At 36.0% G+C, this 13,088-nt stretch overlaps 1 protein-coding gene and 1 non-coding gene across 3 annotated transcripts; one reads left to right on the top strand and one right to left on the bottom strand.

Annotated features, from left to right (window-relative positions):
* Positions 1-474: 474 nt before the first annotated feature.
* Positions 475-572, bottom strand: LOC132048480 (small nucleolar RNA Z221/R21b). Its single transcript, XR_009413012.1, has one exon. It is a non-coding gene; the product is annotated as a small nucleolar RNA Z221/R21b (small nucleolar RNA).
* A 2,125-nt stretch (positions 573-2,697) lies between these two features.
* On the top strand, positions 2,698-11,451 carry LOC132040652 (potassium transporter 11-like). Of its 2 annotated transcripts, XM_059431312.1 has the most exons (8): positions 2,698-3,525; positions 4,016-4,241; positions 4,579-4,824; positions 6,568-6,618; positions 6,800-7,060; positions 7,181-7,348; positions 9,382-9,636; positions 10,284-11,451. In XM_059431312.1, the coding sequence occupies exons 1-8, from the start codon at positions 3,388-3,390 to the stop codon at positions 11,327-11,329; spliced, it is 2,391 nt and encodes a 796-aa protein (XP_059287295.1). In that variant the 5' UTR covers positions 2,698-3,387; the 3' UTR covers positions 11,330-11,451. The 2 variants fall into 2 exon arrangements, with proteins under 2 accessions (XP_059287295.1, XP_059287302.1); XM_059431319.1 differs by lacking the exon at positions 7,181-7,348.
* Positions 11,452-13,088: the final 1,637 nt, after the last annotated feature.

Raw genomic sequence — 13,088 nt, 5'->3', positions numbered from 1 at the left:
CTTAACATCTTAAAAGTGAATTTAAGACCACCCTGCAAAATATTATATCACTTTCACAGCGTGTGATGTTCCACACGCGCATGCCACGTCAGCGCCACGTGGAAATAAAATTCACACACGCATGCCACGTCAGCGCTACATGGAAATAAAATAAATTTTATTATTTTCAATACTTTTTCTTTTTTCTTTTTAATTTGCACTATTTTCTTTTTCTTTTTCTTCTATACTCATTACAAAACCCACCACCTCCACCACCAATTTCACCACAACCATATCCGCCACCACCAAATTTGCCACCACCCATTTCACCACCTTCCCACCACCCCCAAAGGACAGTTCGTGCAATTTCTTAATTGTTGCCCATTTGAAGGGCAGTTCGTGCAATTTCTTCATTGCTCCTCCGATAATCACGGCTCCTACGATAATCACTTTCTATGAAAAAAAAATTATGATAAAATTGAAAAGCATGTATAAGAGCTCAGAAGCAAAATGGTATGAGAAATTTGTCATCAATCAAAAAATTAATTTTTGTAAGAGTGGTGCATGACTTTCTTCAGATCTCATCATAGCTCTTCAAGAAAATTTAAAAAATTGTAAGGCAAAAAAAAAAAAAAAAGAGTTCGGCTAGGGTGGCGTGAAGAGGAGAGACGGGGCGGCGGCGTGGTGGCGTGAAGGGAGGAGAGAGAATGAAAAAAAAAACTGTATTACTAGTACCCGGAAAAGGCCTACCATTAATAGTTCACCGGAAATCTCCCTTTTCTTGATTTTTCTTTCTCGAGGGGCAGAGGGATGTAGATAAGAGCCAAGGAGCGAGTGGCGGATGCTATTCCCACAAGGGAATAGACATTGACCATTAATTTTGTAAGATAAGAGGAGATTTTTTTGGAAAGCATCTCTCCAGAAATGGTTGAAGAAAATGCTACTGACCTTGGGTTCTTGCACTCAGGGTGTGTTCTTGTTGGAGTTATTTTTCATTTCAATAGATGGATAATGGTGGCTTCTGTGGTGGAGGATATGGTGATTATTGGAGGAGTGATGGTGGTGGCGTTACGGTGGTGGATTGAGAAGATGACGAAGAAGGGAGGGGGAGGTTGAGCGGATATAAAATATATATTTTATAATAAAGAAAAAGAAAAAATAAATAAAATTTTAACTAAAAGAAAAGAAAAAGAATTTAAAATTTAAAATTTTCCATTTGATGCAAAAATATTTATTTTAATAAAAAATGGAATAAAAAAATAAATTTTTATAAAAAACGCGCCACTTATTAATTATTTTTTTATTTTGTGTCACGTCAGCTTGTAGGGGGAATTAAATTCACTTTTAAGATGTTAAGGTGTGTAATAGGTCGCTCGTATAGTTTAGGTGTGATATCGACATTTTGGGTATAGTTTAGGGGTGTTTTGATGTATTTTGCCTTTTCAAATCGTATCAAACCCAAATGCATCCTCTTTACTGATATATTTATGCAAAATCTTTTTGCCCCATTGCGTGATTTAGTACTATCTTTTAATTAATTAATCAGTACGTAAAAGTATTCTTTCCTTGATAAAATGCCAAGGCTTATGCGTCCTTTATGAAGAAAAAAAAAATACCCTCATGATTGTCGAAGACGAATTCAAAATTTAAAATTTATGGATTCCAACAGTAATCTAAAATTAATATACAACGATAAATGAGTATACAGTCAAATATCTATAAATATTCAATATATTTTTTTAATTATATATGCAAATTATGAGCAAAAGTTATTGAGTTCCCGTAAATTCTGCAAGTCGTACAGGTACTCTGCATTCGCCACTGATGATTATTAACAACTATATATAATTTAGAAATTTTGTATAAATACAATATTACAAAGTTAGAAATAATTTATTTGATTCAAATCCATAAAATAATTTGAATTATATTTCAAAGGAAAAAATTCTTTTATATATATAAAATTAGACTCATATTTACCACATGTAGTAATATTTTTTTCGTTTACTTCATACCTTTCTCAGACATGAAAGAAGATTGCAATTAAGGGTATCATAATCCGTCAGAAAAAAAAAAAACTTATTTTGATTTGCTTAACTATCACAAGCATACTTGACCTCCATTGACTAGCATAAAGCCCTTAGGATAGAGATGAGATAGCGCAATTGGAAAAGAACTTTCTCTTTCTTTTACATTCACCTTCGTGCTAAAGCTTGAGAGCAGAAACCATTTAAAAAAAAAAAAAATTTAAGGGGTCGTTTGATTTGGTTGTTGGGATACGAATAATAATTACAGAATAAGACATGAGATTATTTTATCCTGTGTTTGGTTATCGACATTACTTAGTCCCAAAATTATTTTATCTCATTATTTATACTAAAATAATGAGATTGCTTTTCCATATGGAAGATGGAATAAAAGTATACCATGAGATATCTCATCCCATACCAAACGGCCCCCAAGGTATTTTCCCCAGGATATTCTTTAGATCTTAATCAACTACATACAGTTACTTATTTTATATTTTTTTAATTGAATAAATTATGATAACTATAAAGTTACTTATTCTTTTATGTCATCTTAATAAAAAAAAAAACAATGCTATAAAACGTTGGTCTCTCTTTCTCTGTCCGCCACGTCAGCATAACAAATACATCCCATTAAATTAAAAATAACAAAAAAAGACAAATTTTATGACATCTCTCTCTTTCTTGACCATCTCTCCTACATATATAGAGAGACAGAGAGAGATGAAGAAGCATATTAAAGCCATGGAATTCTGTTTTGTTCTTTAAAATAAAAAAAAATGATTCTTCTTTGGAAGAGAAAAACATAGTGGACAAAATGAAGGGGATGTGAGTTCTCTGCCCACCAAAAAAAAAAAAAAAAAAGAGGCCCCAAAAAACTGACCTTTTTTTTTGTGCAGACATAAATTAAGTTTTTCTTCATCTTTTTGTGTTGGTTATGTCAGTTCAAGATTTGGGGTTTTGCTAATTTCCTCAAAAGTGGATTTATTTGGGTTCAAAATTGAATTTTGAACTTTTTTTGGGTGGAAAAGAAGGAGAATTGTGTATTTAGCTAAACTTGGGAGTTGTGTTTTCTGATTTTCTGTGGCTTAATATTGATTGGAGTTGGATATGGAGTTGTCTCTAATCATGAGAATTCTTGCACTAGCTTGCTGAATTTAAACACAAAAAAAAAAAGAGAAAAAAAAATTGAATCTTGGTTTTAGATTTATGTATGACTGGTGTTCTTGAACTGTTTCATTCCCAATTTTGGTCTGTTGGTGGGTTGGAAGTTAATCAGTTCTTTGAATTGAATTAGTATTCATTTTGGTTGATTAGAAAGGTTGGTTGGTTGCATTTTGTGTACTAATTATTAAGTTTGCAAATCATATTTGTATTTAAGATGGCTTCTGGGATTTCTGGGATGGGAATTGATGGAGATAGTGGTGAAACTAAAGGAGGTATGTGGGATTTAGACCAAAAACTTGATCAACCTATGGATGAGGAGGCTGGAAGACTAAAAAATATGTATAGAGAAAAGGTAAGCTGTGGCTTTTCTTTTAGTTTACTTGATTGATGCACCTTTTCTCTTTTTCTGTTTGCTTTAATGATTTTTTTTAGTCAGGGGACCAGTTTGTTGTATGTAATTGAATGGTTAGTTTTATCTTCTCATTCATCTTGATGTTGGTTGAGTTACTCTTTTGATCTTATCCAGTACTAATTTGCTATCCTAGTCTGAAAAAAGAAGAAGACATGTAGGCTGTGGGAAGATAAATTTTCATGTTGAAGACTTGTTTACTTCATCTTTGATGAACTCAAAAGCAAACGCTGTCTTATTGATGACCAACAGATGAAAATTGATTTGGTACTTATCTGCAAATGTTCAATAGTCACATTTTTACTTGCTGTATGAGTTTATGATCCATGATGGTGAGTATTTGGCTGATTACAAATTGGAGTAAATTATGAGTCCGGTTTTAGTTGTGATCAACTCATTCTCCCAGTTTGCTGATTCAGTTGTCTTTTTTCAGAATACCTCAGCGTTGTTGCTTCTGCGGCTTGCTTTTCAGAGTCTAGGAGTTGTTTATGGAGACTTGGGAACGTCTCCTTTGTATGTTTTCTACAATACATTTCCCCATGGAATTGATGATACAGAGGATGTCATTGGTGCACTTTCATTAATCATATATTCCCTCACACTTATCCCTCTCCTCAAATATGTTTTCATAGTTTGTAGAGCAAACGACAATGGCCAAGGTAAGCTAATTTCGGAGTTCAAGTCTTTAGATATAATAGTTGTTTGCTAAGTATATCTTATTTACTGTGATAAACCAATCACTCTAATGTTGACAATGTTACAGACACGTCATGAAGGTAATAAACTTAGCTCATTCTACAATTACATTTAAGGACTTTGCAGTTTGCATGCATTCATTTGATATTGTTATTTAGTTAACTGAATTTCCTTTTTCCTTCTGTGCTTACATTTTTCATTAATCAACCTACCCAACTGTAGAGCAACATGAAAGATGTGTTCTCTAATTAATGCTCGAAAACGCTAGAGATGATAAAATTGAGTTTTATGTCTTTTCAGGTGGGACTTTTGCTCTTTATTCTTTGCTATGTCGCCATGCTAAGATAAAGACAATTCCCAACCAACACCGGACAGATGAAGAGCTGACAACTTATAGTCGCAGCACATTCCATGAGCATTCATTTGCTGCAAAAACAAAAAGATGGTTGGAGGCATATCCATTCAGGAAGAACTCCCTTCTTATTCTTGTAGTTATTGGCACTTGCACGGTAATAGGTGATGGAATTCTTACTCCGGCCATCTCAGGTACTTGTTTGAAGCTTGTCTTTTACTTGTTGTCTACTATGTTGACGGAAGTTCATTATTCTAGTTTATGGTGAAAAACTTTCCAATCGGTAGAATGTGATTGCAACATGAATGACCTAAATCCATCAAGGACTAGCTTAACCCTCGATAAAGATGACAACCTAGATGAGACAGCCTATGATGGATAACTGAAGGTAGTGTTGTTCATTAGTAATTCTGATCAAAAGAGAAAGGTTTCTAATCTGATTAGGACTAAGGTCCTCTGCCGATGCCACTGTTTTTTTTTCTTTTTTTTTCTTTTTGAGTGAGTAACATATTCCAGTATGTTATATGAATCTTCAGCACAAAGATTGTGCTGGAAACCAAAAGGTGTTTACTACAACAAAAACCTACTACAATCCCTGCTTTTCTTACTAGGAATCTAATACCTCTAGAATAGAATCTAGATCATCAATACATTCAGCTTTACACCAAAAACAACAAAGGAGAATGCAGTTCTTCTTGATCTTCTGAATAGCGCTAGCTGTATCTTCAAAGCATCTTGAGTTTCTTTCCAGACAGTGCACCAAGTAGCTGCTGGGGCAATTCTTCATCTGGCGTTGTTGGTAGTACTTTTCCCCCCCTTCATTCCAACATCAGAAGTTCAGTTGTTCTTCCTGGCTATGTTGCTCGGACTCTTCACTTTCGGTGCCGCACCCGTGTCGACACGACATGGGTGTGGGTGTGGGTGTGGGATCCGTACCCGATCTGGTCAACCAGTTTTGGGTACTTTGACCAAAATCGAGGGAGAAATTCCGGACAGATTCAATGATTTATGTAATCAAAACAAAAAGCTATGGTGAAATTGAAGAAAATGGAATAACTTGTATATAGAAATTTCTATGTCACTCCTTTTCCTTTTATCTCCTTTCGAGATTCTCCTCTTGATCAATATTTTCTCCTCAAGCTTTCCACATAATATCTCAAAATTTAGGTTTTATAACTCTATTTTTAGGATTTTGAATTATTTTTTGCCGAATCCCCGCACCCGTATCCGTACCAGGATCCGTACCCTCGTATCTTAAAATTTAGATCGTGACGAATCCGACCTCTAGATCCGTACCCGTATCCGACACCCGCACCCGAGTCCGAGCAACATAGCTTCCTGGCATTGCCCATCTAATACCCCTGAGGTCGATGAACAATTCCCACAGCTGACTAGTCACTCTGCAATATAGGAACGAATGGCTGATTGTATGGCCACACAAGTAGCACCTTGAACAAATAGATACACCCCTTTTCCTTAGATTGTCCTGGGTTAGAGCAGCTTTTTCACTACCAGCTAAGTAAAGCATGCCACTTTATATGGTATCTTTACTCTCCATATATGTTTCCTGCCAATGCCACAGAATTAGAAAAGGAAGTAAATGGATTTGTGTACGGAGATCAAGGCACTTAAATCCTTTCGAAAAGAATGATGAGATTCAGAATACGAAATTAATCTATCTAGTGTTTGTTTTCAATTCAGAATACGCTAATCCTTTAAAAAATAAAATTTATGCATTTAGAAATTACATAAAAGATATTGTACGCCACTTCTGTATAATAAAAAGTATGTTAGTCAAAAGGAAAACAGTAGTTATGGCGTCTTACAGAGTATGAGAAAGCTTATGAAGATTTATTCTCTATATTTTGGTTTATGTTTGTGTTAGTTTTTACATTTTAAATTTGTGACAAAGAACTTATTCAGAAAAAAATTCTCAGTTCTTTCAGCTTCTGGTGGGATCAAGGTGGACCATCCAAAGATGAGTAATGGTACTATTCCACTTATCTTGTTAATATCACCTTTCTTTTTTCTTTGTTGATTCATTTTCTTAGCTGCTTCTGTTTGATCATTTACCTCGACTTTAATATCCATCTTTTTGTTTCAAAATGACTTTAAAATCCATCCTTTGATGCTATGAAAAAGAATTAATTTCGGTGTTCTTTGATGCAGATGTTGTAGTGGTTGTTGCCGTCATTATATTAGTTGGCTTATTTAGCTTACAACACTATGGCACAGACAGGGTTGGTTGGCTGTTTGCTCCAGTTGTGCTGCTTTGGTTTCTTTTAGTAGGAGGTATCGGCATCTTCAACATCTGGAAATATGATAGCTCTGTTTTGAGGGCCTTTTCCCCTGTGTACATATATAGGTATTTTAGGAGGAGAAAGAGAGACGGTTGGACATCCCTGGGAGGAATAATGCTCAGCATCACAGGTTTTATCCTCTTCCCTTCCCTCTTAACGAACATCTCTTCTAGGTGTCATATCTCAATAGTTTATTAGATGGCAAATAATGACTGTTTGAACTCTGATAGTACCTTGCTGACTACTTCAGGGACAGAGGCACTTTTTGCTGATCTCGCTCATTTTCCAGTGTCAGCAATACAGCTTGCTTTCACAGTCATTGTTTTCCCTTGCCTACTTTTAACATATACGGGGCAAGCAGCATACCTCATGCAAAATAAGGAACATGTTGTCGATGCATTCTACCGTTCTATTCCAGGCATGGCGTGCTCTCTTAACTTTATAAAATGCTGTTGTATTTATTGGTTTTGGTCCACGGTTGTGTCAAACTCGATTAATAGAGTGAGTGCTAATGAGTTGTATATCAATAGAGCTTACAATATGTTTTCATCGTCAGCTGTCAGTTCAGATCAAAATAGACTGTCCCTAGCTTTTCTAAAAAAAAATCCTGATATGTCCCTAGCTTATCTATATTTTGTCGTTAGAGAGCATTATTTGTGAATTGGAAGAAGTAAATGAAAAGTATGTGGACTGTGGTCACAAAGTGAGACGGCTAGAATGGACTTGTTGCAAGTAAGACTGTGTTGGTAGACTGGTTTAGAAAAGGAGAACCCAAGACCAATTATTGTCAAATGGATATTTTTCCAGTTTGTTCCTTTACAAAAAGCGGTATCTTGAATCATGCACTGAATACTACTGAAGCTAAAAACCTTTTCTCCTAAAAATGATAAATTAAGAGAGGCAGTCTTAGGGAGCTGTGCCCTTAGGCCAAGAAAAATGCACCCTGCTTGAGTTATACCTGAAGAGATACCTCGGTGTGCCTGTTCCACTAGAGTTTGCCTTTGGAAATTAGTTTAACATGTTAGATTGCACTCCTTGTTTTCATTGTAATGGAGACTAGATTCTTTTTATAAGTCAAAATTGCTTTTGTCAATGTCACATCATGATCTATATTGAGTGTTGATTAACCTTTTCAAAGAAATCCATCCAACTAATCTGTAAAACATGTAGATTCTACTCCATGTTTTCATTTTAATGGAAACTAGATTCTTTTTTTAAGTCAAGATGCTTTTGTTGATGTCACATCAAGGTCTATGTTGAGAGTAGATTAAGCTTTGAAAGCAAATCCATCAAACTAATCTGTATAACATGGACTATCCTTACTACATCAAAAGTACAGATGGAATAAAGAAGAGATCTCTACTCCCCGGTCTCTCCCCATCGGACTTCCAATTCCTTCAAAACTCTTCTGTTCCTTTCTCTCATTATCAGGCAAAAATCCAGAGACATGATACTTTCCACAACTCATTTTTCCTCGCTTCCTATCTCAATCTCCAAGTCACCAGCAGTTTGCCACAGTTCTAGGTAGCACCCTGACCACATCAAACATGACAATAACGCCTAAGACAATAACTCTATAGTTAAGCTACAGTATAGCAATATGTGATTGTATCTTCCCCACTTTCCATACAGAAGCAGCGCTAACTAACTATTATCATTTCTTCCTTCTCATATTTCCTGCCGTTAGGAGAGCACCTCCACGTGGGGTACTCATGTCATCCATATTTGTCTCCACATTGGCCTCGAGTCCCTTCCCACAAAACTCTTCCCCATGAGTAAGCAATCATAATAGAACTTAACCGAGAAGTTCTTCAATGATGACCCTATTCAAATTCTGTCTTCTCAAGAGCTAGTATAACTGTAGATCTTCTGGAGAAAAGACATCGAGATCATTCCAACTCCAATGTTGATGGGTATTCTGAAAGATACTTCATTACGCTTGACATCCATCTTTTCTGAGAAGATCTGCTTGTAGCCTCCTTGTCAGTTGCAATAAAAGTAGATTATGAAAAATTCGTCTTTCCAAGTTGAGTTCCCACACCAAATGTCAGAACGTATTCCGCTGCCATTTCTGACAGTGAAGCTGATGAATCTAGAGAACTCATACCAATACTATAAGCCATCCGTTTTATCTATTGATGTGTAAGACACATAGGACCTGCTCTATTCCAGGTAATAATGCATCAATTCTACAATCCCTTATTTTTCGTTGATGATTGCTCAAAGTCTAAGAATAGTTGTCGGTCCCTGGTTTGGGCAGGAACTTTTGCTATTGTTTTTTTTTTTTTTTTTACTTCAGTTTACAATCTTTAGAACGAACTACCATTTACAGACCTTTTTAAAAAACAAGGGTTAAAAGAAGATGGAAATTGTGGCACTAGTAAAGCTGACACCATACGCTAAAGTGTGAAGTTGTAACGTCTTTGACGGATCATCTTTTTGGTAATGCAGATAGCATATACTGGCCAGTTTTTGTTATTGCTACTTTAGCTGCTATCGTTGCAAGTCAAGCAACCATCTCTGCTACATTTTCAATAATCAAGCAAGCTCTGGCACATGGCTGTTTCCCAAGAGTAAAGGTAGTACATACATCAAAGAAGTTCCTTGGCCAGATATACATTCCTGATATAAATTGGATCCTTATGGTCCTTTGCATCGCTGTGACTGCTGGATTCAGAAATCAAAGCCAAATTGGCAACGCATATGGTGAGTACGTGTGTTGAATATAATAATGCTTGATTTTGTTTGACTTTTACTGATGCAAAGTACAGATAAATGTGATACAGTTGTTTCTGTGGGTACTGAGACTGCTGCTTAATTGTAGATGAATCGACATGATAGTATACAAATTGGGTTTCATGGTGTATGCTATTGAAGATAATATAATTGATGAAAGTAGTAGGGAAGTCAACCAAAAGTTTGAACTGTGGACAAGCAATTTAGAGAGTGGGCTATTAAACTAGTAAAAGTAAGACATAACATATGCTCTGTAAGGTTAATTAGCATTAGAGTTGTTCATTGGATGCTGGAGGAACTACTTCGTTAGGATTGGGGAGTTGCTGCAATACTTCTTGAATAGCATGGATTCGCCCGTCCAACTCTTTTCTTATCTGAATTTTAAAGACAGGACCCTGCCTTATTCCCTTATCCCCCGTCGAGCTCTACCCTACCAACTTTTGTCTTGTAAAGAAAAAATGAAGCTGAGATGAGATTAGGTAGGATGACGTATTAAATGAAAGAGGTAAAGCACAAAATTAAATAGGATGGCTGAAACAGTCCTGCATTTTGCATTAACCCCATGCGGAACACCTCACCTTGAAACTTACATATTAACATAGCATTTTCTTGAACAGGAACGGCAGTCGTGATAGTCATGTTGGTGACGACGTTCCTCATGACCTTGATAATGTTACTAGTCTGGCGCTGCCATTGGGTACTTGTCCTCCTCTTCACCGTCTTTTCTCTGGTGGTTGAATGTACCTACTTCTCTGCTGTGCTATTTAAGGTTGATCAGGGTGGTTGGGTTCCACTTGTAATTGCTGCAGCTTTTCTTGTCATCATGTATGTCTGGCATTACGGAACTGTGAAACGTTATGAATTTGAAATGCACAGCAAGGTATCAATGGCATGGATTCTTGGGCTTGGCCCCAGTTTAGGACTTGTACGTGTCCCGGGGATAGGACTTGTCTACACCGAGCTAGCTAGTGGAGTTCCACATATCTTTTCTCACTTCATCACAAATCTGCCAGCTGTACATTCAGTTGTCGTATTTGTCTGTGTGAAGTATCTTCCAGTTTACACAGTTCCAGAAGACGAGAGGTTCCTTGTGAAGCGCATAGGACCCAAGAATTTTCACATGTTCCGTTGTGTTGCGAGGTATGGTTACAAAGACCTACATAAGAAAGATGAGGAGTTCGAGAAAAAGCTATTTGATAACCTCTTCCTGTTTGTCCGGCTGGAGAATATGATGGAAGGTTGTTCTGACTCCGATGAGTACAGCTTATATGGACAGCAAACTCAGAATTCAATGGATTACCTACTGCGAAATAATGGAAACTTAACCACCGGAAATAATAATGACTTCACATGTTCGACGGTGGACTCAATAATTCCTGTAAAATCTCCTAATCAAGGGAACAACACAGTGACATCATTAGGCCGTGAGAGCAGCCAGGCAGAAGTGGATGAAATGGAATTCTTGAATCGTTGTCGAGATGCTGGGGTTGTACACATTCTTGGAAACACTATAGTTAGAGCAAGGAGGGACTCTAGGTTCTATAAGAAAATTGCTATCGACTATATATACGCGTTTCTTAGGAAAATATGCAGGGAAAATAGTGTAATCTTCAATGTACCTCATGAGAGCCTGTTAAACGTTGGACAGATATTCTATGTATAATTATTATTTTTCAGCAAATGTATGATCAAATCGAAGGATATTATTGATCGATAACCGTGCGTATGGTCATGAGATCTCCTGTACATCAAAATGGTTACTGAAATTAATGAAGTTTTACATGACATCTTTTTAACATTAACATGTATGCTAGTGTGTAACTGCCATCTTGAAAGTTTGCTGCAAGTCCTCATGTATTGCATTGAGCTGAAGCAGTGATTATTGGTTTATAGTTGTAGAAGGCATCCTGGTTTTTCGTTTTTGCATACCCTAGCTTTAAAAATATTAGAGAACATTCGCGTTAGTTCTGAGACATTATATACTGAAAATCGAGTAGTCATTATAGCTAAAAGCAAATGGGATCTCTGCGGGGCTTTATGGGAAAATAAGAATCACATCAAAGGTTTAAAGAAAAAAAAGGTAATCTTCATAAATGAGAGGTTAAATTTATAAAGGGAAAAGTGTTCAAAACACACTCTAACTTTGGCCGAAATTGCTATAACACACTCCAACTTTGCGGGAGTCCTATGACCCCCCTGGACTATTTTTTTGTGTATTATTGAGGGTATTATTGGTGACGTGGATTTCGCGAATACCAATATTGAGGACTCACTTTTTTGTCCACGTCACCCAATAATACCCTCAATAATACACAAAAAAATAGTCCAGGGCCATTAAATATAGGACTCCCAAAAGTTGGAGTGTGTTTTGAATACTTCTCCCATTTATAAATAAAAAATCACCATAGTAATTTGTTTGGTTTGATATCAACCAAAGAACAAAGGGTGAACCGAATCAAACCAATTATATACTCTCGTGTTTAACTTTTTTTCATATATAAAATGTTTATTTTTGTACTAATTTTTTAAAATGTATTGTCACCCAAAAAAAAAAAATTAAGGAACGACTTAATGATATCATGACTGTATACAAGATCTGAATGATTCAGACTTACCAAGAGCTCATGAGTGGTTGTGAAAGAAGAAGCAAAAAGCAAAAGCACCTAAACAAAATTTGAATTTTGCAATCTGCCTTTGGCACATAGAGCATTAGGTTCCAATCTCTATTAGCATGTTCTGAGGATTAACCAAGTCAAGTTTCTAGTTAAAAAAGACATAGGAAGAATTGGAAAGGATGAACTTCTACTTTTTTCCCAGCCTTTAATAATCAAAAATAATAATAACTACATCTTAGTCTCAAACAAGTGACAACCGCATTTTGTTGTTATGGGATAATATTATTTTAGTATTTTATTTGAATTTTATATTTATTAATTTACATAAAGACAAGTTTTATACATTTGGGAAAAAAATAGTCTTAATTATTTGGTATTCAAATCTTAATACAACATCTAAGTACTCAAATGTGTATTCAAATTTAGAAGTCTAGTGTCATTCTAATGGTTTGGTCCGTTATCCACGTAGACACATCAGAAGCTAAGGCCTCAGGTTATGATCATGGCTAAGTCATATTCACCTCCGACTGAGAACTTTCCATGTTTGTTCAGCTTTTTATCAATGCAATGGGACCTAAAAAGTCTAACCATGTTAGTAGCAAATTAGAGGAAACGGAATGGCTAGCCGATAGGAGGCAGAATAATTTAGATTGAATAATCAACAGAAGAATATATACAGTAAAACTGGCTATAAAACTCAGTCCAAGCATGTTAGTATCACTACTACATTGTCCTAGCAAATGCTCTGGACAATGGGCTCCCCAACAGTTGCATATTTTGGTCGTATGGCAATGATAAGGTCTGCGT

Source organism: Lycium ferocissimum, chromosome 2, assembly GCF_029784015.1.
Source record: "Lycium ferocissimum isolate CSIRO_LF1 chromosome 2, AGI_CSIRO_Lferr_CH_V1, whole genome shotgun sequence".
In the NCBI taxonomy this organism is placed as follows: Eukaryota; Viridiplantae; Streptophyta; class Magnoliopsida; order Solanales; family Solanaceae; genus Lycium; species Lycium ferocissimum.
Note: the sequence above shows the minus strand (reverse complement) of the source record. Positions and strands in the feature narration are given on the sequence as shown.

What these genes read in the sequence shown, in the direction of transcription:
- LOC132040652 (XM_059431312.1), top strand. Translation starts at nt 3,388, where the DNA reads ATGGCTTCTGGGATTTCTGGGATGGGAATTGATGGAGATAGTGGTGAA. An exon ending in AGCAAACGACAATGGCCAAG is followed by an intron (nt 4,242 to 4,578) that starts GTAAGCTAATTT and finishes ATGTCTTTTCAG; the next exon opens with GTGGGACTTTTGCTCTTTAT. An exon ending in CCATCCAAAGATGAGTAATG is followed by an intron (nt 6,619 to 6,799) that starts GTACTATTCCAC and finishes TCTTTGATGCAG; the next exon opens with ATGTTGTAGTGGTTGTTGCC.